We start from the raw sequence: 22,407 nt of genomic DNA, 5'->3' as shown, positions 1-22,407 counted from the left end.
AATCTGGAGCGAGCCAAACGAAAGTACAAGGCTCAGGCTGACAAACATCGCTCCCCCGGTAAGGAATGCAAGGTGGGGGATCTTGTCTATCTGTCCACCAAGAACCTATGATCCACCCGCCCGTGCGATAAACTCAGTGCCAAGTACGTGGGTCCGTTCCCCATTTCCCGGATTATTAATCCAGTGACTGTAGAACTCTCCTTGCCCAAGTCTCTATGGAGAATCCATCCTGTGTTCCATGTCAGTCTTTAAAAACCGTACATCCCTTTCCAAAAGTGGCATCCTGAGCCACAACCCAAAGTGCCTGAAATGGGGGGGGGGAGGAACATTTTGAAGTAGCTAAAATACTGGATTCTCGCATTCGCTACGGTACCCTTCAATACCTGGTCCGCTGGAAACATTTTAGTCCCGCCCAGGATGAATGGGTGCGCGCCTGTGATGTCTCCGCCCCCCGCTTGGTACAAGAATTCCATGCCGCCTACCCTCACAAACCCACGGTGGGAGGGTGAAGGGGGGTCTTTAGGGGGGCAGAATGTCGGGAGCAAGCCATGAGGATAGTATGCGGTAGTGCGATTGTGCTGCTTCCAGGTGCTGTTGTGCTATTCTGTCCAAGGCCAGTCTATGCCCCGTGTTTAGTCTTCATAGATTCCCATACTGTGGGAATCGCCGAGTGCTCCTTCCTGCCTGTTGGAGGGGGGGTGGTTTGCCTGGGTAACCGGTTATCTCCTTTTGCTCTCCCATATATGCTGTGAGCCTTGCCTTTGACCCTTACTAGTGTCCTTTTGAATATGGCTTCTGAAACCTGTCGATTCTAACCACTAAAACTGCTTTCGTGGATTTGCTGTCTGCTGGAATCTGTTTATGGGTTTGCCGCAGGGCTAGAGCTTACAGTGTGGCGGGGGGGATCTCCCGAGTGGAAGCTCTGTTGCCATTGCAGATGGCGCTGCATTTGCAGCAGCTGTGAGAGCAGCACAGAGAATCACCTCTGTGTGGAAGAGGCCACCCTGGTAGAGGAGCCGGCCCTTGTCTCCAGGACCCACGCAAAGCACTGGTTTTGCCCTGGTTTAGTCGCTTTTGCTTTTTTTAAAAAATGCAATTTAAACTGCATTGCAGGCTTACCAGAAAGAAGGTTATGAATATATTAGATCTAAAGCTTGTCGGTGGCTGGTTATTATTTTTTTTTATGCAGTCCGGCCACAAAGTCCATCGAGACTGCTTGTAAAGCAATCAAGGGTTCAAAAGACAGATGCTTTTCACAGGAGACTCGCACTGTGTGCCCCTCCAGATCATTTGATGTGTCTCCAGGCTTTCTTAGCGTCTGGGGAAATCATCCATGTCAAGATGATTTGGAGGGGCCCAACCTCCTGACTGCGCTGGCAGTGCCAGCCTCCTGGGGTTGTGGGCAGCAGCTGACCGCTTGGCATCTCTCTCCCGTGCCCTTTTCTCTGCAAGGATTTAGGAGTTCCATGTTGCATGGGAAGGGGTCCCAAAGTGATGAGGCCTTTGACGAGATTCAAAGGTTCCTCTTCTTTGATGGGATTCAAGGGTTCCTGTTCTGCCACAGACTATCGGGGAAGAATCGCTTTCTGAAGGCTGCCGTCGTTGCTGGCTGATCCGTGCTTTCCAATCTTTGTTCTTTTCCAGGGGCTACTTGGTTGCGGCACCTTCTGTGTACCGGGCGGGTGTGGAGGAGGCTGTGAGCGTGACGATCTTTAACCCGGCCAAGGAGACAACGGTGCAGGTGCAGCTGGTGGTTAAAGGAGAGACGGTGGCCCGGGCTCAAGGCACAGTTCTGGGTAGGCTTGGTGGGCATTTTGTGCCAAAGATGAGGAGGGGCTGAAAACACGGGGGGAGAATCAGCAGAAGAGGGCTGGCTTGGCAAACGGAACGGACAGTCGGAACAGTGAATGTTAAAAACATTTGCCCTTGGTCCTTTTTGTCCCGAGTGTGCAGGCTAGTGCGAGCTGGACTCTTACTAACATTAATAACTATTATCACCTATAATCAAGCATTGGTATGCCAGTGTGTAAGCAAGTGAGATGGCCAATATCGATAAAATGATATGTACAGTCTTGCCAATGTGGTATCCATTCCAAAATAATTCTGTACCAAATTGAGTGAACTATCCAAAATGGTTATGTAATAAAGGCAGCTGACAAATGCCAAAACAACGGTCCATTTGACCGCATGGATTGGGCATTTGGGAGCGAGCAGATAATGGGAACAGTGAAGAGATGAGGACTCCTGTGCCCTTTGCGCTGCTTCAAGGGGACGAATTCCCCGCAGCAGCGCAGGAGTTTTCCAGTGGCTGCTTGGTTGCGGCACATTCCCAGGATATCACCACGAAACGGATTGCTTAGTCGCTTGTTAAGGAATGCTGGGTATGCTTTTCTCTCTCCTGGCTCTCGGGAACAAAATGTCAACAAAGTGAAATTCCTTGTGAGAGTCCCAAAACAGAATGGCTTCCCTAGTAATTAACTTCGTTTCGGAGGGTAGCCTGGGTTGGTCTGCAGGAGAACAGATAGATAAATGAGTCCAGTAGCACCTTCAGAGACCAATAAGGTTTTCAGGGTATGAGCTTTCGAGAGTCAAAGACATTTGGAAGAATTTTCTAACAGAGCGGTTCTTCAGTGGAACAGGCTTCCTCGGGAGGTGGCGAGCTCTCCTTCCCTAGAGGTTTTTAAGCAGAGGCTGGATGGCCACCTGTCAGCAATGCTGATTCTATTGATCCCTACTCTGTGGACAGCTCACAAGCCAAGCCAGCTTTGGCCAGCTCTTGAGGACTCACTAGCTGAGCTCAGAATTGTGGCCACTTTTGCTGAGAATCATAGTTTGTGTCTGCTGTAGCCAACATATCGCTTTGTTCATGGAAGAATTTCTGCCCAAATACCCATTTTTGTTCTGGTTTTCTGGGATCTTTCACTTAAACTTTATTTTCATGGCATGGGAAGGGGAAAGTAACAGAATGCCTTGACTTTTCTCTCCTCCTCTGTGTTTTGTAGGCAAAGGGACCATTGCCCTTAAGGTGAGTTAAACGGGTGTGACTTAAGGGGTGTGGGTGGAGAATCATGGGTCTTAGGAGACTGGGGGAGGGGGGATTTGTGCTTTCAGCCCTTCTTTGCAACGCCAGCCTCAGGGGCGTGAGCAAGAGGGCCGGAGCTTCGGATGCTGATTAAGCACCGCTGTGCCCTGGTACTGGCCTGTTCCTGGGTGGTTCTGGGAGGCTGGTACTGCAGGTTAGATGGGAAAGCTCCCTTTTATGCCAGCATATCTGCTCCCTCTTCAGAGGCAGGGGCTTATGATGGTGCTTTTAAAGGGGCAAATATGGGTTGGGGAACTTTCCCCAGGAGTTGCTCCTCTTGTGGTTCTTTCCGGGGGGCCATTTGTGCTGTGGGTGTAGTTATGGCCTGGCATGTTTTGGCCGCCTTCTCTTCCTTGTCCTGTTTCCTAGGTGCCCCCGGGGCTGCGGGGCCAAGCCCACCTGGAAGTCTGGGGCAACCGGCACTTGGCAGAAGAAGGCTACATCTTCCACAACTCCACAACAGTGACCATCGACAGCAAAGGCGCCTCGGTCTTCGTCCAGACAGACAAGCCCATGTACCGGCCCAAGCAGAGAGGTGAGGGCCGCAGGGCAGGGCCGGCAGCTCCCGCGGGGCCCCGATCCTTCCAGCTGGGCTCGCTCTGACCTTCCTTGGTCCTCATTCTCTTCTCCTTGTAGTGCTGATCAACCTCTTTACCGTCAGCCCCGATTTGCGGCCTGTCAACGAGAGGGTAAGGGGCTTCTTTTCCCTCCATTCAGCAAAGCGTGGCGGGTTTGTGGCCTTTCCTGTTTGTCCCCAGGAAACAGACATTCAGTTTATGACGAGGGTGGCGTGGGGCAGCTTGCTGGGTTTGCAGCTTGAGCATGCTCTGAAGTGCGGCCGCCACAGGGACGCGGCCCCTGGCCTCTGGCCGCCCTAGGCAGGAAGCTTCTGCCACTGCGTGGGAGCTCAGGACCCTCTGCCAACCCCCCCTTTAGTCCTTTCCCCAGCTGAGGGGCACGGCAGTGTGGCTCTGCTTGGGAAAGGGAAGGAGGGCTTGGGGGAGTGGGGGAGCACCCAAATTGTGTTCCTTCTGTGCAGATGCAACACAGGGAAGGGGCTAGGTGGGTGGGGCAGGCAGGACTAGCTTTGTGCAGAATCTGTTTGCCCCACGTGCTGCTCCTGCCGTTTCCACAGGCCTACGTGGAAGAAGGCTCCTGTGGTGGAAGCCCAGATCCTATGGTCCACCCGTTGTCTATATTTACTCACCGGGAGGACAATAACTTCCATACTCTGTTGCTTCTGTTTCAGTTCCTTGGGGAAGGGCCGTAGCTCAGTGGCAGAGCCTCTGTTCGGCATGCACAAGGTCCCAGGTTCAATCCCCAATGGCATCTCCAGTTAAAGGGACTGGGCAAGGAGGTGATGTGAAAGACCCTTTCCTGCCTGAGACCCTGGAGAGCCATGGAAAGGGGCCGTGGCTCAGTGGTAGAGCCTCTGCTTGGCATGCAGAAGGTCCCAGGTTCAATCCCCAACGGCATCTCCAGTTAAAGGGACCAGGCAAGTAGGTGATGTGAAAGACCCGTTTCTGCCTGAGACCCTGGAGAGCCGCTGCCCATCTGAGTAGACAGTACTGACTTTAATGGACCGAGGGGGGTCTGGTTCAGTAGAAGGCAGCTTCAAGTGTGATTCTCCCTTCCCGGGGGTCCTGTTAGCGGTCCAGGACCCGTACAGGATAGCTGAATGAGGGGTGGGGGAGGAGGACAAATCCTTCTCAGCTTGTGGAAATCAGATCCATCTGGAGCAGTGCTTTTCTTCCTCAGCACCTCAGGGGCCAGAGGCCAAAGCCTGAACTATGCCGCCGGGATAGCTCTAAATTCTTCCTGGAAAAGGTCCCGGAAGATTGTGGTTAGACTGGATCTCTAGCGGAGGTCGCTGCCCACACGCCTTCCTCTGGGTGGCTTTGCTGGCCTCCTGGGAGGGTCTCTCTGCGTTGCCGTTGCTGCACCGAAACTCCTCTTTTTTGGGGGGGAGGCGGAAAAGCAAAGGGCTCCGCAGGGTCCGGGGGTGGGGGTGGGGCTGCCAGGGAGCAGCTGCTTTCCCGTGTTTGGTGGCCATCGGCCAGGGGCTGTGTGTTTTGCCCAGGTCTGCTTTTTACTCTGCTTTTACGTTTTTACATGTTCCTTGCAAAAAAGTGGAATAAATGCAGGGGGTTGGTGGGGCGAGGAAGGGCAGGGCGGTTCCCTGTTTTACTGTTTAGCTTAGTTCCAACTTCATGGAAACGGAATTTAGTTTGTCTGATCAGTAAGCGTGGGTTCAATTTCTTTCCAGGTCGAAGCTTACGTGTTGGTGAGTATTCGTCAGCCTGAAGCCCCGGCCCCCAGGTGCTGAACGGCGGCTCGTTTCCCTGTCATCCTCAGCCAAATCAGGAAACAAAACGGGCTTGAATGGTTTGAAAATTCCCTAAGTTTTCTTTGGGCATCAGAAACATGCTCAGTGGTAGAGCCTCTGCTTGGCATGCAGAAGGTTCCAGGTTCAATCCCTGGCATCTCCAGTTAAAGGGACTAGGCGAGTGGGTGATGTGAAAGACCCCTGTCTGAGACCCTGGAGAGCCGCTGCTGGTCTGAGTAGACCAGACTGACTTTGATGGACCGAGGGGGGTCTGATTCAGTGTAAGGCAGTTTCATGTGTTCTGGGGAAGGGTCGTAGCTCAGTGGCAGAGCCTCTGCTTGGCATGCAGAACATGCCAGCTTCAGTCCCTGGCATCTCCAGTTAAAGGGACTAGGCAGGTAGGTGATGCGAAAGACCTCTGCCTGAGACCCTGGAGAGCTGCCGCCAGTCTTAGACAGTACTGACTTTGATGGACCAAGGAGGGTCGGACTCAGTGAAGTCAGTGGCTCAGAGAAGACCGGGCTGTGTGTTATCTATCTGCTTGCTGACACCAAGCATGCAAATTACTTTCAAGTAATCATAACCGCTCTCTTTGTTTCCACGGGTTCCTTCACAAAGGCTCTGGTTTGCTAGTTCAGGCTTTCTTAAACTTTTCCCACTCACTGCCCCTTTTCACCCGAAAATTTTTTACGTGACCCCGGGTATATAGATATATAAAATAGGTATAAAAATCAAGCACTTACTGATAACAAATCATAAATAAATTTATTTTAAAACAATTCTTTGGTATACATATAATATTACCATTTAATAAAGACGAAAGCAAATTTGCATGCTAATTAGCATACTGTTGCCAAATTTTCCCCGACCCCCACATTCAGTTACGCGACCCCATATGGGGTTGCGACCCACAGTTTACGAAGCTTTGTGCCAGTTGTTTGAATAGGGCAAAGGACGTCTCTTGTTTTAACCCCTCCCCAGGATCCTCGTGGGTCTCGGATGATTGAATGGAACAACCTGAAGCCCCTCTGTTGTGGTGAGTCTCCGAAAATCCCGGTCGATTTCTCCCCCCCCCCTACAATCCCCGCGAGCAGCCCACAGCCCTGAGAGCTGCGGAGGGCGGGCAGGGTAGTGGCGGGAGGGAGAAACGAGGCTGCTGTTCGTCCCGCCCTGATGAGAAGGGTGTCCCCAGAGGCCAGCGCTGGCTGAGGGCGTCCCTCGTCCCCCGTCTTCCCGGCAGGTGTTCTGAACCTGAGCTTCCCTCTGTCGGACCAGCCGGTGTTTGGCAAGTGGTTTGTTTTTGCCGAAATGCAGGGGCACGCCTACAACCAATCCTTCGAAGTGCAGAAGTACGGTGAGTCGCCGGCTCGGCTTCTGCAAGATATATTTCTTTCTCCACAAGAATCTCTCCAAGTTGCTCCTGCTTATTGATTTTATCGCCTTCTTGTTGTTACTGTGCTGGCTGGTACTTGTATTTCGACGTCATTCTGGTGGCTGGTTTTATTCAATTGGTGGCTGCGTCAAAAATGGAGATGGGATGGAAACATCTGAAGAAAAAGAAGAATGCCTGAAGGGGAGGATGGTTCGCTTTCTGTGCTCCAAACCTTGGCCGGACGTGGGACCGGCATGAGTGGACGTGGCCTCCAAGAACCCCGGGAACCTCTCCGCCGCTGCTCTGTGCCCCACAGTCTCTCCCTAACAAGAAGACAAGCAGGGGCTTCAGTCCCTCGGCCCACTGGGTCCACTTTCAACATGGCCTCCAAGTCAGAACAGAGGAGAGAGATTTTCATAGAATCATAGAGTTGGAAGGGACCACCCAAGGTCATCTAGTCCAACCCCCTGCACAATGCAGGAAATTCACAGCTACCTCCCCTCCACACACACACACAGTGACCCCCTACTCCATGCCCAGAAGGTGGCCAAGGTGCCCTCCCTCTCTCATCATCTGCCTGAGGTCATAGAATCAGCATGGCTGACAGGTGGCCATCTAGCCATTTTATCAGCAAAGTACCTGCAGGAAACAGCATCGCTAAGGGTCAGACTAGCTAGTGTGGTGTAGGTGGTTCAAGAGAGCTGGACTAGTGCCTGGAAGACCCAGGTTCCAATCCTCATTCTGCCACAGGAGCTCTCTGGGTGACCTTGGGACAGCCACACTGCCTCAGCCTAACCTTCCTCTCAGGGTTGTTGTGAAGATAAAATGGAGGGGAGGAGAAGGAAGTAAGCTTCTTTGGGTCTCTCCACTGGGAAGGAAGAGGCAGGGTAGCAACGAAGTGAATAAGTCAACAAATAAATAAAGGAAGGACCTGCTTTATGGCCCCAAGGCGCCCATCCTTCCGGGTGGCTAGAAGGGGCCTCCCCAGAGTCACTGGGTCTGTTCCCCCCCCACACACACACACACAACTTCTCTTTCAGATGACCCTTTTAGCTGGGTAACCAGGGCCACCATTGACTGCATTGCAACTTGCCCCTGAAATAGGGGGTTGAAGTGGAGGCCCGTGGTGTGTGTGTGTGGGGGGGGGGCTGTTGGCAGCTGGCAGCTCTTTCCAGAGGGTGGGGTGCCAGGAGCCCGGAGGACTCCATGTGGGCGCCTTCTGCAGCTGCCCCCCTTCCCTTCCCGGGGGTTTCTGCCCTCTTCTGCTTGTGGGGGCCTTGCTGGCTTCCATGGATCCACAGTGCGAGCTCGCGTCTCGTGAACTTTCCTTGTTCTCTCTCTTTCCCTCCCCCTTAGTTTTACCCAAGTTTGAGCTCTGGATTGAGCCCCCCCGCTACATCCGTGACCTTAGTACATGCGAGAAGGGAGTGGTCCATGCCAGGTACGTGCTCGGGGGCCGGAGTCCGCTGCTGGGGCTCTTCTGGGGCGGCAGGAGTCACCGGGCAAGGGTTGTGTCTTTCAAAACCCACGGAAGGCAGACTGGTGGCTGGGACGGCCGTGGCCACGACTGGAGCGGCCCACGTGGCAAGGGCCCGGATTCTGGGGTGTCTCCTTGAGCTAGTTCAGCAATAGCCGCTGTCATTTGAAAACGGTCCTTCTGGGGCCAGCGGTGTCGGGCACGGCTGTTTAGTGAGAAAGGAGCTTTCTCCCCCCTTCTGCTCCAGCCGGCCCGGGGAAGCGACCAGCTGTGCTTGACCTGTCCATCACGTCCCTCGTCCCTCTCGGTCCGGCTTTGCTGCTGTTTGCAAAGAAGGCACCAGTCAATCCTCTCCCAAGAAGGTGGCCCATCCTGTGGTCTTTCCCCGGTGCTTTGTGGTGTACAGACAGAGACAGAAGCCAAGCAGATGCATCTTGACCGTACTTGGGTGGCGGAATTGCACAGTTAGCAAACCGTCGGCCAGATGTGCAGGTGACGGCTGCCCAGAGACAGGCCACTGGAGTGGGGCCCCGTGAGGCTCTCAGATCCTAGGGGCTTGGGGCTGAGGATCTGCAGCAGCCCAGGATCAGTGTGGGCACGTCCCCCAGTGGTACAGAGGACTAGAGCAACGGCCCTGTGGGGAGCGGTTAAGACGCTTAGGGCTGTTTAGCTTGGAAAGAAGGCGGCTGAGGGGAGACATGATAGAGGTCTATAAAATGATGCATGGTCTGGAGAGAGTGGACGGGGAGAAGCTTTTCTCCCTCTCTCATAATACTAGAACGCGGGGTCATCTGCTGATGCTGGAGGGGGAGAGATTCAAAACAGATTAAAGGAAGTATTTCTTCACACAGCGCATAGTTAAATTGTGGAACTCCCTGCCCCAGGATGTGGTGACGGCTGCCAACTTGGAAGGCATTAAGAGGGGAGTGGACATGTTCATGGAGGAGAGGGGTATTCATGGCTACTAGTCATGAAGCATCCCTGTTCCCTCCAGGATCAGAAGAGCAGGCCTGTTATCTTAGGTGCTGTGGGACACGGGCAGGATAAATGCTGCTGCAGTCGTCCTGTTTGTGGGGTTCCCGGAGGCCCCTGGTTGCCCACTGTGTGGACAGACTTGCTGGACTTGATGGGCCTGGGTCTGATCCAGCAGGGCCTTTCCTTATGTACCCATGTGCCTATTAACCCTTCCTTGGGCGTGAAGCAGCTTTCACTGGGTGCTCCCAAGGTCTGGTGTTACGAGAGAGGGAGAAGAAGTTTGCTGTCCGCTTTTCCCACCATGCACAAAATTTTAGAAAACTGTACGGTGGTTTCCCGCCCTCCTTCGTCTTCTTCCCCACCTTGTCATTGGGAAAGTCTCAAGGAAAAGGGCAACTGGGAGTGTTTTTGACTGTTGGACCTTCTCCCGTTTCAGATACACGTTTGGGAAACCCGTGGCAGGGAGACTGGTGGTCAACATGACAGTAAATGGGGTGGGCTATTACCGGCATGAAGTGGGGACCCCCGTCCTCAGAACGAGCGAAGTGAGTGAGGGGTGTGAGCCCGTGTCTTCCAAGCTCCTTCTGGCCTTGGGGGCCCCTCACACAACCATCTTTGTGTCTGGGATTCCCATTCTCTTCCTCTCCTCCTTCTACCGTCCTTTCTGGCTATTTCCACCTTTTCTTTCTCAGCCTTCCTTTTTAAATTAAAAAAAAAAAACGAAGAGGGGGAGAGAACAATTTCTGAAAACGGTGGAGCGTTGCTGGTGGTTGCTAATCTCGACTTGGGGTCCCACCTACTTGTAGGTCCAACCCCCTGGCTTAAAGCCTTCTTAAAAGAGTTTCTAGTCTGGTCCGTTCTGAAGCTCCCAGGATTGCACAGTGGCCGAGAAGGGGCAAAGAACAGTTTCAGGTCTTTTTAAGGGGAGGGGAAGCCGCTTTGGGCAGTTTAAATAATATTTCACGTTTCTTTCATGTGTTCAGTGTTCAAAGCACTTACATTGCCTTGTTGTAATCTATAACAACAACCCTATAAGGTGGGCCTCAGGTGTGTTGTCCCTATTGTGAATGGACGGGGGGTCTGAGGCACCAGCGGGGGCCTCCCACAGTCATTGAGTGAGTCTGTGGCAGAGGTAAAATTTGGACTGAGGACACTTCCGTCACTTGGCCAGCGTGTCCGAATCAGGTTGCCTGGAGGGCGGAAGGGCGTCCGGATCGCCTCCTCCTCAGCCCCCAGAGTCAGCCGCAGGGTCTGGGCTCACAGCTTACCGCAAGCGTGGCGTGGCCATTGGCTTCTGGGGGGCGAGCCAGTCTGCCGCGTGGCAAGCCCTGAGCGGAGCGCGTTGGTGCCAGCTGCTCCCGCCTCTTGCATCCCTAGTCCCTGAGGCCCCAAAGAAAGTGTGTGGTGCGTGTGCGTGCCTTGGTGTCCCTGACCCCCGTGGGTCACTGCAAGGCCCCTCTGTTAATGCCTCTCCCCCCTCCCCCTGCTTCTAACCAGCCCCCTTAATCCTCTCTCTGTGGCACGGTTGGCAGATGGACGGCTCCGCGCAGTTTGAGGTGTGTGTGGGCGACATGCTGCCCGCGGACATCCCGGAGCACTTCAGAGGGGTGGTGAGCATCTGGGCCACGGTGACGGGGGCCGACGGGAACAAGCAAGCCGCCTTCGACGACTCCACCCCCGTCCAGAAGCAGCTGGTGGACATCAGATACACCAAGGACACCCGCAAGCAGTTCAAGCCGGGCCTGCCCTACGGAGGGAAGGTGAGGGGGGCGGTGGAGGGGGCGCAGCCCGGGGGGGGGCTGTAGGGTCTCAGCCTGACCTTGGCTGGGACTGTAACGACAGATTTGGGTGACGAGCCTCTGAGCATGTGCAGGTGAGAGCGTTGGGCTTGCCTTTTGCAGTTGGGCATAGAGCGGGAGGTGGAGGGAGGTGGTTGTGATTTTTTTGCATTGTTCAGGGGGTTGGACTAGATGACCTTGGAGGTCATTTCCAACTCTATTTTTCTATGTTTTCTTCCTAATTCATCCTCCCCTCCCCTAAAAATCATGGGGGGGGCAGAAGGGAGCACATTGTTAAATTGTGGGACTCCCTGCCCCAGGATGTGGTGATGGCTGCCACCTTGGAAGGCTTTAAGAGGGGAGTGGACATGTTCACGGAGGAGAGGGCGATCCATGGCTACTAGTCAAAGTGGATACTAGTCGTGATGCAACCCTATTCTCTCCAGGATCAGAGGAGCATGCCAAATATATTAGGGGCTGTAAAGGAACACAGGCAGGATAAATGCTGCTGCAGTCGTCCTGTTTGTGGGGTTCCCAGAGGCACCTGGTTGGCCACTGTGTGGACAGGCTGCTGGACCTGATGGGGCTTTGGTCTGACCCAGCAGGGCTCTTCTTCTGTTCCTAAATTGTTTTCTGCCCGAGAGAGGCCTGTGCTGTTGAAGGCCTGGCCTGGCATAGCCAGGGAGTCATGTTGCTTAATCCAGGATGTTTTCATTTGGCCTTTACTCCAAGGAGATCAGGGCATGGCCCCTCCTCCGTTGTGTCCTCACAAGAGCCCTGCGTGGTAGGCGAGGCTGAGTGAAATTGACAGGGCGCCCAGGGAGTTTTGTGGCAGCGAGTGAGGGGCTGAACTTGGCTCTGCCCAGCCGTAGTCTGACGCTTTGACCACACTGGCAGTCCCACACCGGCAGCCCCACGATCACAGCCTTCCCACTCACACTTCCTCTCTAGCTATGGCCTTCTTAATGCTCCCCAGAGGAAGTGGAAGGACTCGATAACCATCTTCAAGTACTTGAAGGGCTGTCATAGAGAGGAGGGGGCCGAGTTGTTTTGTGTTGCCCCAGAAGGTCGGACCAGAACCAACGGGTGGAAATTAAATCAAAAGAGTTTCCATCTAGACATTAGGAAGAATTTTCTAACAGGCTTCCTCGGGAGGTGGTGGGCTCTCCTTCCCTGGAGGTTTTGAAGCAGAAGCTAGATGGCCATCTGTCAGCAATGCTGACCTTAGGCAGATGAGAGGGAGGGCACCTTGGCCATCTTCTGGGCATGGAGTAGGGGGTCACTGGGTGTGTTTGGGGGGGTAGTAGTTGTGAATTTCTGCGTTGTATAGGGGGTTGGACTAGATGATCGTGGTGGGCCCTTCCAACTCTATGATTCCCCCCCTCCCGATGCTAATCAGTCCCTTTATCTCCTGGCTCCTCAGGTGGAAGTCACGTACCCTGACGGGAGCCCAGCGGACGGGGTGACTGTCCGGATTAAAGCCGAGCTCTCGCCAAAGGACAACATTTATACCAGCGAGCTGACGTCCAGCGGGGGCCTGGTGGTGTTCGAAATCCCCTCCATCCCTGCAACGGCCCAGTATGTCTGGCTGGAAGTGAGTGGAAGTGCTCAGTGAACACCTTTCCTTCCACCTGGTTGTGGGTGTGCGGATCCCTTTCCTCTGTTGCTTGCGGAACCCGGTGGTCACGGAGTGGGCCGATGGAATGTGGAAATCACAGGGGGCAAGGCGGGGGGGATGTCTCCTCTTGGCGGGGGGGGGGGAGCCTGCACTGTTGAGGGGGGGGCAAGGTCCTTCACGCCTGTGCTTTGTGACGCCTCCCTCCCGTTTTCCAGACCAAAGTGACTGCCATTGATGGGAAGCCCGCTGGAGACCACTACCTGCCCAACTACCTGTCCATCAGCGGCTGGTATTCGCCCAGCAAGTGCCACCTGCAGCTCCAGATGCCAGAGAAGCCTTTCCTGGTATGTCCCACCCCGGCCGCCCTGCACCCCAGGTGCCCGGCTGTCCCCCACTGTGACCAGGCTGGGCGGCGTGTGTGTGTGTGTGTCGGTCTCTGTCTGTCCCTGTCAGTCACACACACTCACAGACAAAGCTGCCTTCTACTGAATCAGACCCCCCCCCCAGTCCATCAAATATCGCCTACTCAGACCGGCAGTGGCTCTCCAGGGTCTCCGGCGGAGGTCCTTCACATCCCCTACCTGCCTGGTCCCTTTAACTGGAGATGCCCCTGGGGATTGAACCTGGGACCTTCTGCAGGCCAAGTCAGGCCGGCCGCTGCTCGGGGCGGGGGGCTCGGCTCCGTGCTCCTCTGAGCTTTGTCTTAGAAGCGCCTGCTGGAGCGGCTGTCCCTCTCTTCCCAGGTGGGAGAGGAGGCGAGCATCGCCATGAAATCCACCTGCCCGTGCCATTTCACCCTCCACTACGAAGTGGTGTCCCGGGGGAACATCGTCCTGTCCGGGTTGCAGCCCGGCCACGTGACGCAGCAGAGGAGCAGAAGGGCCACCGCGTCCTCCGGCCGAAGCGTCCACACCGCCCGCTCCCCAGGCACAGTTTTTGGGGCTGGGGGGCGGCAGAGGGGGTAGGAAGGATGGGCTCACCGGGGCACGGAGACTGCAGGTCTTCTCTGACAAACTTCTGCTTTGCCACTCTTAGCTTGGGCAAGGAGCCGTATCCGTGGCTGGGCCCCTGCGCGGGTCGGTTCCAGCAGGATCCGCTTATGTCCTGAGGATGTTCGTGTGTTTTGCACCCGTGACTTTCCTTTGCACCATTTTCCATTTAGCCCCCACCGGCCCCCCTGCTGCCGAGATGAACGCCTGCGTGACCTTCCTCCATTTCCCGGTGACCCACAGCATGGCCCCCCTGGGGCGCCTCCTGGTGTATTACGTGCGGGCGGATGGAGAAGGGGTGACGGACAGCTTGCACTTTGCCGTCAAGCCCTCCTTCGAAAACCAGGTAGGCCACCCCCTTGGGCCAGCTGCTCCGACTTAGGCAGTTCATGAGAGGGGAGGGCACCTTGGCATCTTCTGGGCATGGAGTAGGGGGTCACTGGGGTGTGGGGGGGGAGGTGGTTGTGAATTTCCTGCATTGTGCAGGGGGTTGGACTAGATGACCCTAGTGGTCCCTTCCAACTCTATGATTCTGTGAGGGCCCCGGGCCGTTCCCGGCAGCTCGTGGGGGTGATGGGGCCCCTTTCTTTTTCAACGCCAGGTGTCAGTGACGTTTTCGGCCAACGAGACCAGGCCGGGGGACTCTGTGGGCATCAAAGTCAGAGCCGCAAAGGGGAGTTGCGTCTGCTTGGCCACGGTGGACAAAAGTGTTTACCTCCTGAAGCCGGGCTTCCAACTGACGCCTTCACAGGTGAGCAGGCCCTCCCAGGGGGCGGGACACTGGGTGCACCTGAAGAACCATCCCAAAAAGAGGAGGTGGTGAGCAAAGCTTCAGCCAGGCCAGAGGCGCCCCGTTTCCCACGGGGGCCAGCTGGATGTCCCTTCAAGCGGGAATGGGGGCCAAAGACTCCCTCTGTGCTGTTGCAGCAGGGTCAGGCTGCCTCTGAACATGGAGGCTCTGTGGTTCTCGGCATCTCCCCCAATGGCTTCTGAGGGCATTTGGGTTTTTGCATGTCTCGCTGCTGCTGCTGCTCTTTTCACCTGGTGGGTTTTGTCTCCTGGCACAGATCTTCCAGGAACTGGCGGGTTACGACGTGTCCGACACCTTTGGGGCCGCCAAGGAGGATGGGCACTTCTGGTGGCCGGGCGTATCTCTGCGCAGGCGCCGGCGACGCTCCTCCGTCTTCCCCTGGCACTGGGACGTCACCAAGGATGCCCGCTTTGCCTTCACGGTGAGGGTCTCCCCGGCCGCCTTCTCAGCTCGGTGTCCCGTCTCTCTCTGTCTGTGTCCACCTCCCCCCCCCCATTCTGGAGCAAAGGTCATCCTGCTTGACAGAAACGTTCCTGGGCGGTTGAGTCTGGCCAGTCTAAAAGGACCGGGGTCCTGCTGCCGCTGGGGGTTGGCCTTTCCAGTTGGCCGTGAGCCAAGATTGGCACCCCAGCTCTGGAGGCGGCTGGCAGCTGTGAACCGTTTTGTGCAGTGCGTCCATATTTTCGAGTACATGTCTGTGATCTCGGCCTGGGATTTCTGTCTTACATTCCTGTATTTTCCGCTCGGTCTGCCGTTGGCCTCTGCAGCTTGGGCAGGGGAGGGTGGGGTTTCTGCTCCGCTTCCACAGACCAGCCTCTGTTTCCCTCCCCTGTAAATTCCACTCGCAGCCCTTGGCAATGTCTGAAGTGAGTTTCCCGAGCAGCTCTGGGGAGGACGGGCCTGGGGCGTCGAGGCCCGGAGGTCTCTCAACATTTGCCTGGTAACGGTTGTGTGTGTTTGCAACAAACGCCGGGTTGCTCCATGACCTTTCCCTCCACAGATCTTTTGGGGAGGGGGCTGAAGTTTAGCCCTCCTCGCTGGGGAAGGCTGACTTGGCGTCTAACAGTGGGCTTGTTTGTGTATTGTGTTGCCCAGGAAACCGGCTTGGTCGTGATGACGGACCTCGTCAGCTTAAACCACAGGCAGCACGGCAGCATGTACACCGACGAGGCCGTGCCAGCCTTCCAGCCCCACACGGGCACACTGGTGGCTTCTACGCATCACTCCAAAGCTGTGCCAAGGTAGAGGCTGCCGCTTGGTGCTCTTTGCCCCAGCCACAATCCGGGCGGGGGGGAGGATAGCCAGGTGTTGGGTATCCTATCCCCTCTCAGTCTTCTCCTCTGCAGGCTAAACATACCCAACCTTTCCTCGTAGGACTTGGTCTCCAGACCCCTCACCATCTTCGTTGCCCTCCTCTGGACCTGGTCCAGCTTGTCTGCATCCTTCTTAAATTGTGGTGCCCCAAACTGAACACAGTACTCTAGGTGAGGTCTAACCAGAGCAGAGCAAAGCGATACCATCACTTCGCATGATCTGGACGCTAGACTTCTGTTGATGCTGAGGGGTCTGGAGACCAAGTCCTATGAGGAAAGGTTGAAGGAGCTGGGTACGTGTAGCTTGGAGAGGAGAAGACTGAGAGGGGATACGATGACCATCTTCAAGTACTTGAAGGGCTGTCACATAGGGGAGGGTGCCGAGTTGTTTTCTGTTGCCCAAGAAGGACTTGAACCAGAACCAGTGGGTTTAAATTAAATCCAAAGAGTTTCCGTCAAAACATTGGGAAGAATTTTCTAACAGTCAGAGCGGTTCCTCAGTGGAACAGGCTTCCTCGGGAGGTGGTGGGCTCTTCTTCCCTGGAGGTTTTGAAGCAGAGGCTAGATGGCCATCTGTCAGCAATGCTGATTCTGTGATCTCAGGCAGATGATGAGAGGGAGGGCACCTTGGCCATCTTCTGGGCATGGAGTAGGGGCCACTGGGTGTGTGTGTGTGTGGGGAGGTAGTTGTGAATTTCCTGCATTGTGCAGGGGGTTGGACTAGATGACCCTGGAGGTCCCTTCCCACTCTATGATTCTATGCCCTGGGCTCAGTGCCAGGAAGGCCTGTCTTCCGATCCGTCCTGGCTTGGATGGGGTTATAGCTCCCTTTGAAAAACCAGGTTTGCAGCTTGAGAGTGATCCTCGGCGCTACGCTCACCTTGGAAAGCCAGGCGGCCTCTGTGGCTGGGAGTGCTTTTGCCCAGCTCCGGCCGGTGCGTCAGCTGTGTCCGCTCCTGGCTCAGTCAGTTCTAGGCACCGTGATCCATGCCTTAGTGACATCCAGACTGGACTACTGCAGTGCATCCCGCTTGGGGCTACCCTTGAAGAGTGTCCAGAGACTGCAGCTAGACTGCTGGTCGGGGCCAGCTATCGGGCCCTGCCTGCTGCCTCCGACGCATGTGGCCCTCGCGGCTCACCTGTTCTGACGTGGGAGGGGGCCGCAGTGCTGGGTGGAATGGCTGCCTGCTACCTGCATGGCCTGGGGGGTTGGTAGAAAAGCCCCGCCCTGCGGGTGCGGCCCTCCCCCCGCCCCTCGCCTCTTCTGTTCTTGGACCCTTCATGGCATGGGTTTCTTGTCTCCCACAGGGCAGAGAAGAAGAAAAGGATTTTCTTCCCGGAGACCTGGCTTTGGCACTGCTTGAACGTCAGGTACTTCTGGGGTCTCTGCTTCTGCCTTCCCTGGGTGGTGGACCCATTCCCCCACCCCCCCGCCCCATGAGCTGCAGAATCCACCCGGCCATCTCACACCTGGGGTCCTTCCCTTTGGAGATGGGGCAGAAGGGTGGGGTCAGCCCCCCTCGCGTCTTTGGCTTCACTGGGCTGTGAGGAGTTGGTTCGTAGCTGGCAGACGGCCTGCTGAGATTGCCCCTCCCTCTGGGCGGTGGGCTGGTGATGGTGAGGGGGTCACACACACCTGTCTGCTCCTTGTGAAGTCCCGCGCTGGTTTCCCTGGCAGGAGCACCAGGGAGAAGGCAGGAGGAGTCCCTTCTGTGGCCCATTTCGGCCCTAAAAACGGGGGCAAGGGCAGCAGTGCTGCACACCCCCACCCGGAAACAGCCACGCATCATTAAGACCGTCTTTTAAAAACATGGCCAGGTAGAAGAGGTCGCATCAGTGACAACGGAGACGCCAGCGGTGGGCTGCCGTGTCACCCGCGGGGAAGTTGTGGGGCGGGGAGGAGGGCGGGGGGGCCCTCGTCTGGTGTAGAGAGCCTCTGCAGCCAGCCCCATTCAGTGGGGTGTTCCCTCCAGGCAGCAGTGGCTGAACGTTCCCTTCCTGCTGGGGGTTTGCACCGCCGCCCCCCATGAGCCATGGGCTGTCCTCCTTTCCCCAGGGAGGTCCCTTGTTTTCCTGCCTGGAGCTGCAGGGAGGTCAGCCGTTTTGAGAGCCAGCGTGGTGTAGTGGTTAAGAGCGGTGGTTTGGAACGGTGGACTCTGATCTGGAGAACCGGGTTGGTTTCCCCACTCCTCCACACGAAGCCAGCTGGGTGACCTGGGGCTAGTCACAGCTCTCTCATCCCCACCGACCTCACAGGGTGTCTGTGGTGGGGAGGGGAAGGGAAGGTGATTGTAAGCCGGTTTGATTCTGCCTTAAGTGGTAAGAGATAGTCAGCATATAGAAACCAACTCCTACTCCTACTCCTCCCTTCCTTTGTGTGGCTGAGGGAGTTTGCATGGCCCCCCCAGGACCTCTTGGTGCGGCCCCTGGGGGCCCGCTTCTCCAAAGCGAAGCCCCTCAGCCCTGTCTTGTGGAAGGGCGTCCCCCTAGGTGACCTGAACTCTTGATGAGGCCGTGCCTGGCCCAAGAGCGGCTCAAACGCATGACTGATCCCTCCCAGATGCAGCTCGGCTCAGGAGGGAAATTTCAAGCCAAGGCTTAGAAATCCCATCTCCCTGCGGGTGAGTGCCTCTGCACCAGCTCAGCTGGGCATGAGAGATCCGCCTTTAAAAACCACCAAAGGGATTCCAGCCGAGGCCCTGCTGATTGTGAGCAGGGGGAGGAAGGGGCGCGCGGGTGGGGGGGGGGCTGTCTTCTCCCTTTGACTTCTTTGACACCGGCAGCCAGCCCCGCCGTCCCCCCTCCTGCCTTTTCCCAAAGGGGGAAGGGGGTGTGCATAGGGCCCTCCCGGCCGAATGGCGTTCAGCGGAAGAGGAAGCCACAGCTTTGTGTGGATTTTCTGTGCCGGCTCTTGAGGTTTCTTGAGTACTAATTACGGGCCGGGTTTGTGACGTGTGAGTGGTTCTGGGCCCTCTGCCTGGGAGATGGAGAAGCTCCATCATGTGTGAAAATAATAGGTTAACCCTGGCCGTTGGCACAAGGCCCAGCGGAAAGAGCTGTGCCCGGGTGGAGCCAACAGACGGGCAGAAGGGTCCGGACAGCCTGCTTTTGGCTGCTCCTGTGGTGGAATGAGAATCACCCTTGTGGAAGAGAGGCAGGGCGGGAGGCCAAACCTTCCTTCCTTTCTCTCCTTCCCAAGTCTCTTTTTTTGTTTTATTTATTTAAGCATGTAGAACCTCCTCTTCATCTTACATTCCTGATGGTAAAAGGTAAAGGAAGCCCCCTGTGCAAGCACCGGGGTCATTCCTGACCCACAGGGTCACATCCCAGCATTTACTAGGCAGACTGTGTTTACGGGGTGGTTTGCCAGTGCCTTCCCCAGTTGTCTCCCCTTTACCCCCTGCAAGCTGGGGGCTCATTTGACCGACCTCGGAAGGATGGAAGGCTGAGTCAACCTTGAGCTGGCTACCTGAAACCGACTCCCGTCGGGATCGAACTCGGGTTGTGAGCAGAGCTTTTGACTGCAGTACTGCAGATTTTACCTCTCTGCGCCACGGGGCTCCTAATCCATTCCAGATGGATAGTGGGTCAAATGTCAAAATGACAGACCTAAAAAATAAGGTTCACGTAAAGACCAAGTATGAAGAAGACACTATCATTAGTCGTGTCTCCGTTAAATCTTGATTTTCCGTATCATCAGTGATCCCTCTAGAGAGACCCTCCCGTCAGTTTGTCCGTTTCTGCCGCCATCTGCTCTCCATTCCACTTGTGTGGCTGGATTGACGTGGCCGTTTCTCCAGCAGCCAGGATTTCGGCTGCCGCTCAGAGCGCAGGTCGTTCCTTGGTGCTCCTGGACAGATGCACATTTCCAGCACGGGTCCGACTTGATAATCTAAGGGGCCAAAGTCTCAACTTGTCCCTCTTTCTGTCCTGCCCTCCCTGATTTCGCAGTATTATGCCTTGAATCGCAGAGTGGAAATCTCTGCAGAAATATTTTTAATTTCTGCACATTTCACCTTGTGCTTAACTTGTTTTTTGTTGTGAAAATTCTGGGGGAAGGGGGGGTCTCCCCAGTCTGCCGCTTGGTTGCCAGGGAACTGGGGGTAGTAAATGGGTGAAGAGCTGAAGGGGAGGCTGGGGACGCGGACCTGGGGGATTCACATCGGCCAGATTCAAGCCCGGCACATATCTACAAATCATTGGCTTAGAGTCCTTCTTTGCCACCTCTCCAGAGCCCCTGCTCGAGGCAGCTTACGATTAAGAGCCCCAGTATAAAAACACAAGCCATTAAAACTACATGAAAATAATCTGTCACAACAGGGCGCCAGATTATTTGAAGCGGAAGGGCCCTTGGTTTTATTCATTCTTTCCGGAAAGCCTTTGCCTTCTTCCCCTGGAAAGTACCATTGTGCTGTTCGGTCATTGCTCCTCTGCAGTCAACTGCAAGCAGAGTTAATGTACACCATGTCAACCTGGGTTCTCCCTTGAAATCCAGTCGAAAGGATCCTGCTCCGAGTTCACTCAGACGTAGGTCTCGTTCAACACAGGTCTCTCCTTCTCCCTCCAACGGTCTCTTTCAGTTGTGCTCCTTCCCTCTTTTATGCTCCCGCTCCTCAGCCGCTGCACCCTTCCTAAATCGACCCTCGATCCGTTCAAGGGGTGGGGGCAATGCTTACTATTGCCTTTGTGTGTGTGCGCAGCCAAAGCTGTGGCTCCCCCCCACTCCATTTTTAAAGATTTGTTATCCTGTAATTGTGTAATTACAATAAAAAAAAGGAAAGCATTAATTTCTCTTTGGCTGCAAGCAGAGAAGCAGAAATTAAAATGTTCCCCTTTCAAACGAGAACTGGCTGGAACTGTGATTTCTTTCCAGGAATGTCAGGTGAAGAGGAAATGAGTGATTAAGCCGGGGCCGTGGTGTGGCTTTCAGAACAGCAGAAAGGGAAGTCTCGATGGCGTTTTGCCAGGTCGCACTGGACAGTTGGCAGCTGCATTTAAACTTTTTCTTTTAAATGCCACAAAGGAGGTCTGGTGGGGCGGGCGGGGGGGAGAGATGAAAAACCAAAACAGAAGGAATTGGAAGATGTAGGAGGACATGCTCAGTGGCATCACCTGGACAGATGATGACATCTGCCAGAACCAGGTTGGTTTCCCAGTTCATGTTGGTTTCCCAGTTCTCAGCTAATTTGGAAGCAGCTTGACTGCAGCATTTGTTCTGCGGTGGGTCTAGTGTGGCCCTTGGTGGCAGCCGCCCACGACCCTCGTCCCGAGGAGGGCAGCCCGTCCCCGTGATTTTCCTTCTCCCTGTTTTGCAGCCAGGTGTCCGGCGAAGCCCAGCTGCGGGTGGAAGTCCCCGACTCCATCACCACGTGGCTGACGGAGGCTGTGGGGATGTCTGAGGAGAGGGGGATGGGCGTGGCTGGGCAGGCGAGCCTCAGGACCTTCAAGGCTTTCTTCATCGAGTTCACCCTCCCGTATCGCGTCATCCGTGGGGAACAGACGAAGATCCCGCTCACTGTCCACAACTACCTAGCGGTGTGCTTGGAGGTAAGGCTGGCTCGTCTTGCCAGGAAGGGGGTTTCGGCAGGAGGCAGCGGCTGCCCGCTGTGCCCAGGGGCAGCAGGTGGGGGCGGTGGGGGTGGAGCAGCCCATCTCCCTGCTGTCTCAGCCGTTTGAAGGAGGGCTGGCAGCGGTCGTCTGTCTCTGCAGGTTCACGTCAAGATAGCAGTTCCCAAAGGCATAAAGTTTGTTGGGCATCCTGGGAAGCACCACCTGACCAGGAAGAAGTGCCTGGGCCCTGGCGAAGCCAAGCCCACCTCCGTGGTCCTCTCCTTCAGCAAGCTGGGGCACAGCAACATCACAGGTCCGGCTCGGCTCTTGTGCGGGGTGTGTGTGTGTGTAGGTTTCAGCGTCCAGAGAGCTGAGGTCCTCTTGGTCCAGCCTCCCATTTCCAACGAGAGACTCGACGTCTCCAGGGAGCAGGAAGAAAGCAGCCCCCCCTGGAAGAAAGCAGCCCCCCACCATTGTTACCCATGAGTGATGGCTGTTCAGAGGTTGCTGTGGAAGAGGGGTGCGGAGACCCTTTTCCTGTCTCCCACGCCCCCTCTATCCCCTTCTGCCTGGAACGGTGGGCCACCCACCTGGTTTGGGGGTTTCAACAGTTCAGTCTGGGCAAAGAGATTGCCTAACCACTACCCCACGCTGGCGATCCCAAATTCCATAACTTAATTACATCCTGTATGAAGAATTACTTTTTTTGCCTGCCCTGAATGTGCTGCCGGTCGCCTTCGTTGGGTCCTGCTGAGCTTCCTCTTCCTCTTCACAGCAGGCATAATCGCTTCATAAGCCTCCCCTGACCCGCCTGCCCCCTCAGTCCTCTGGGCAAAGCTGAGAAGCCCCGGAGTCTTTCCTTGGAGCCGGGGGGGGGGGGATGTGCTCCTGGCGCCTGGATGACTCGGGTCGTCTGCTTTTCCGGCTCGCCGGTCTTCTTTTGGAGGTGGGGCGGGGGGAGGGGTCCAGCTCAATGTGCTGGCCCCGAATCACACCGAGGAGATCCGTGCGTGGCGTGTCCTTTTCATGCTGCCCTTTGTCTCTTGCCGCCCACAGCCAGGCTCCTCCTCAGGTGGGAGTGGAACTGGTGTGCTCAGGGGGACCCTCACAGGTCCA

General features: G+C 55.7%; 1 protein-coding gene across 1 annotated transcript in view; it reads left to right on the top strand.

The window, feature by feature from the left end:
• Positions 1 to 22,407, top strand: part of CPAMD8 (C3 and PZP like alpha-2-macroglobulin domain containing 8) — a 50,121-nt gene that overhangs the window by 9,663 nt on the left and 18,051 nt on the right. Inside the window, exons 3-22 of the mRNA XM_056867551.1 lie at positions 1,645 to 1,796; positions 3,003 to 3,025; positions 3,452 to 3,617; positions 3,719 to 3,771; positions 5,349 to 5,366; positions 6,390 to 6,444; positions 6,649 to 6,762; positions 8,137 to 8,221; positions 9,669 to 9,777; positions 10,765 to 10,992; positions 12,434 to 12,604; positions 12,844 to 12,972; positions 13,372 to 13,538; positions 13,777 to 13,963; positions 14,219 to 14,368; positions 14,685 to 14,849; positions 15,524 to 15,669; positions 17,050 to 17,112; positions 21,057 to 21,288; positions 21,451 to 21,604. Coding sequence (XP_056723529.1) covers positions 1,645 to 1,796; positions 3,003 to 3,025; positions 3,452 to 3,617; positions 3,719 to 3,771; positions 5,349 to 5,366; positions 6,390 to 6,444; positions 6,649 to 6,762; positions 8,137 to 8,221; positions 9,669 to 9,777; positions 10,765 to 10,992; positions 12,434 to 12,604; positions 12,844 to 12,972; positions 13,372 to 13,538; positions 13,777 to 13,963; positions 14,219 to 14,368; positions 14,685 to 14,849; positions 15,524 to 15,669; positions 17,050 to 17,112; positions 21,057 to 21,288; positions 21,451 to 21,604 — 2,567 coding nt within the window. The remainder of the gene's footprint in view (positions 1 to 1,644; positions 1,797 to 3,002; positions 3,026 to 3,451; positions 3,618 to 3,718; positions 3,772 to 5,348; positions 5,367 to 6,389; positions 6,445 to 6,648; positions 6,763 to 8,136; positions 8,222 to 9,668; positions 9,778 to 10,764; positions 10,993 to 12,433; positions 12,605 to 12,843; positions 12,973 to 13,371; positions 13,539 to 13,776; positions 13,964 to 14,218; positions 14,369 to 14,684; positions 14,850 to 15,523; positions 15,670 to 17,049; positions 17,113 to 21,056; positions 21,289 to 21,450; positions 21,605 to 22,407) is intronic.

The sequence above is a fragment of the Euleptes europaea genome, chromosome 2, assembly GCF_029931775.1.
Source record: "Euleptes europaea isolate rEulEur1 chromosome 2, rEulEur1.hap1, whole genome shotgun sequence".
In the NCBI taxonomy this organism is placed as follows: domain Eukaryota; kingdom Metazoa; phylum Chordata; class Lepidosauria; order Squamata; family Sphaerodactylidae; genus Euleptes; species Euleptes europaea.
This window is presented reverse-complemented; position numbering and strand designations above follow the sequence as displayed.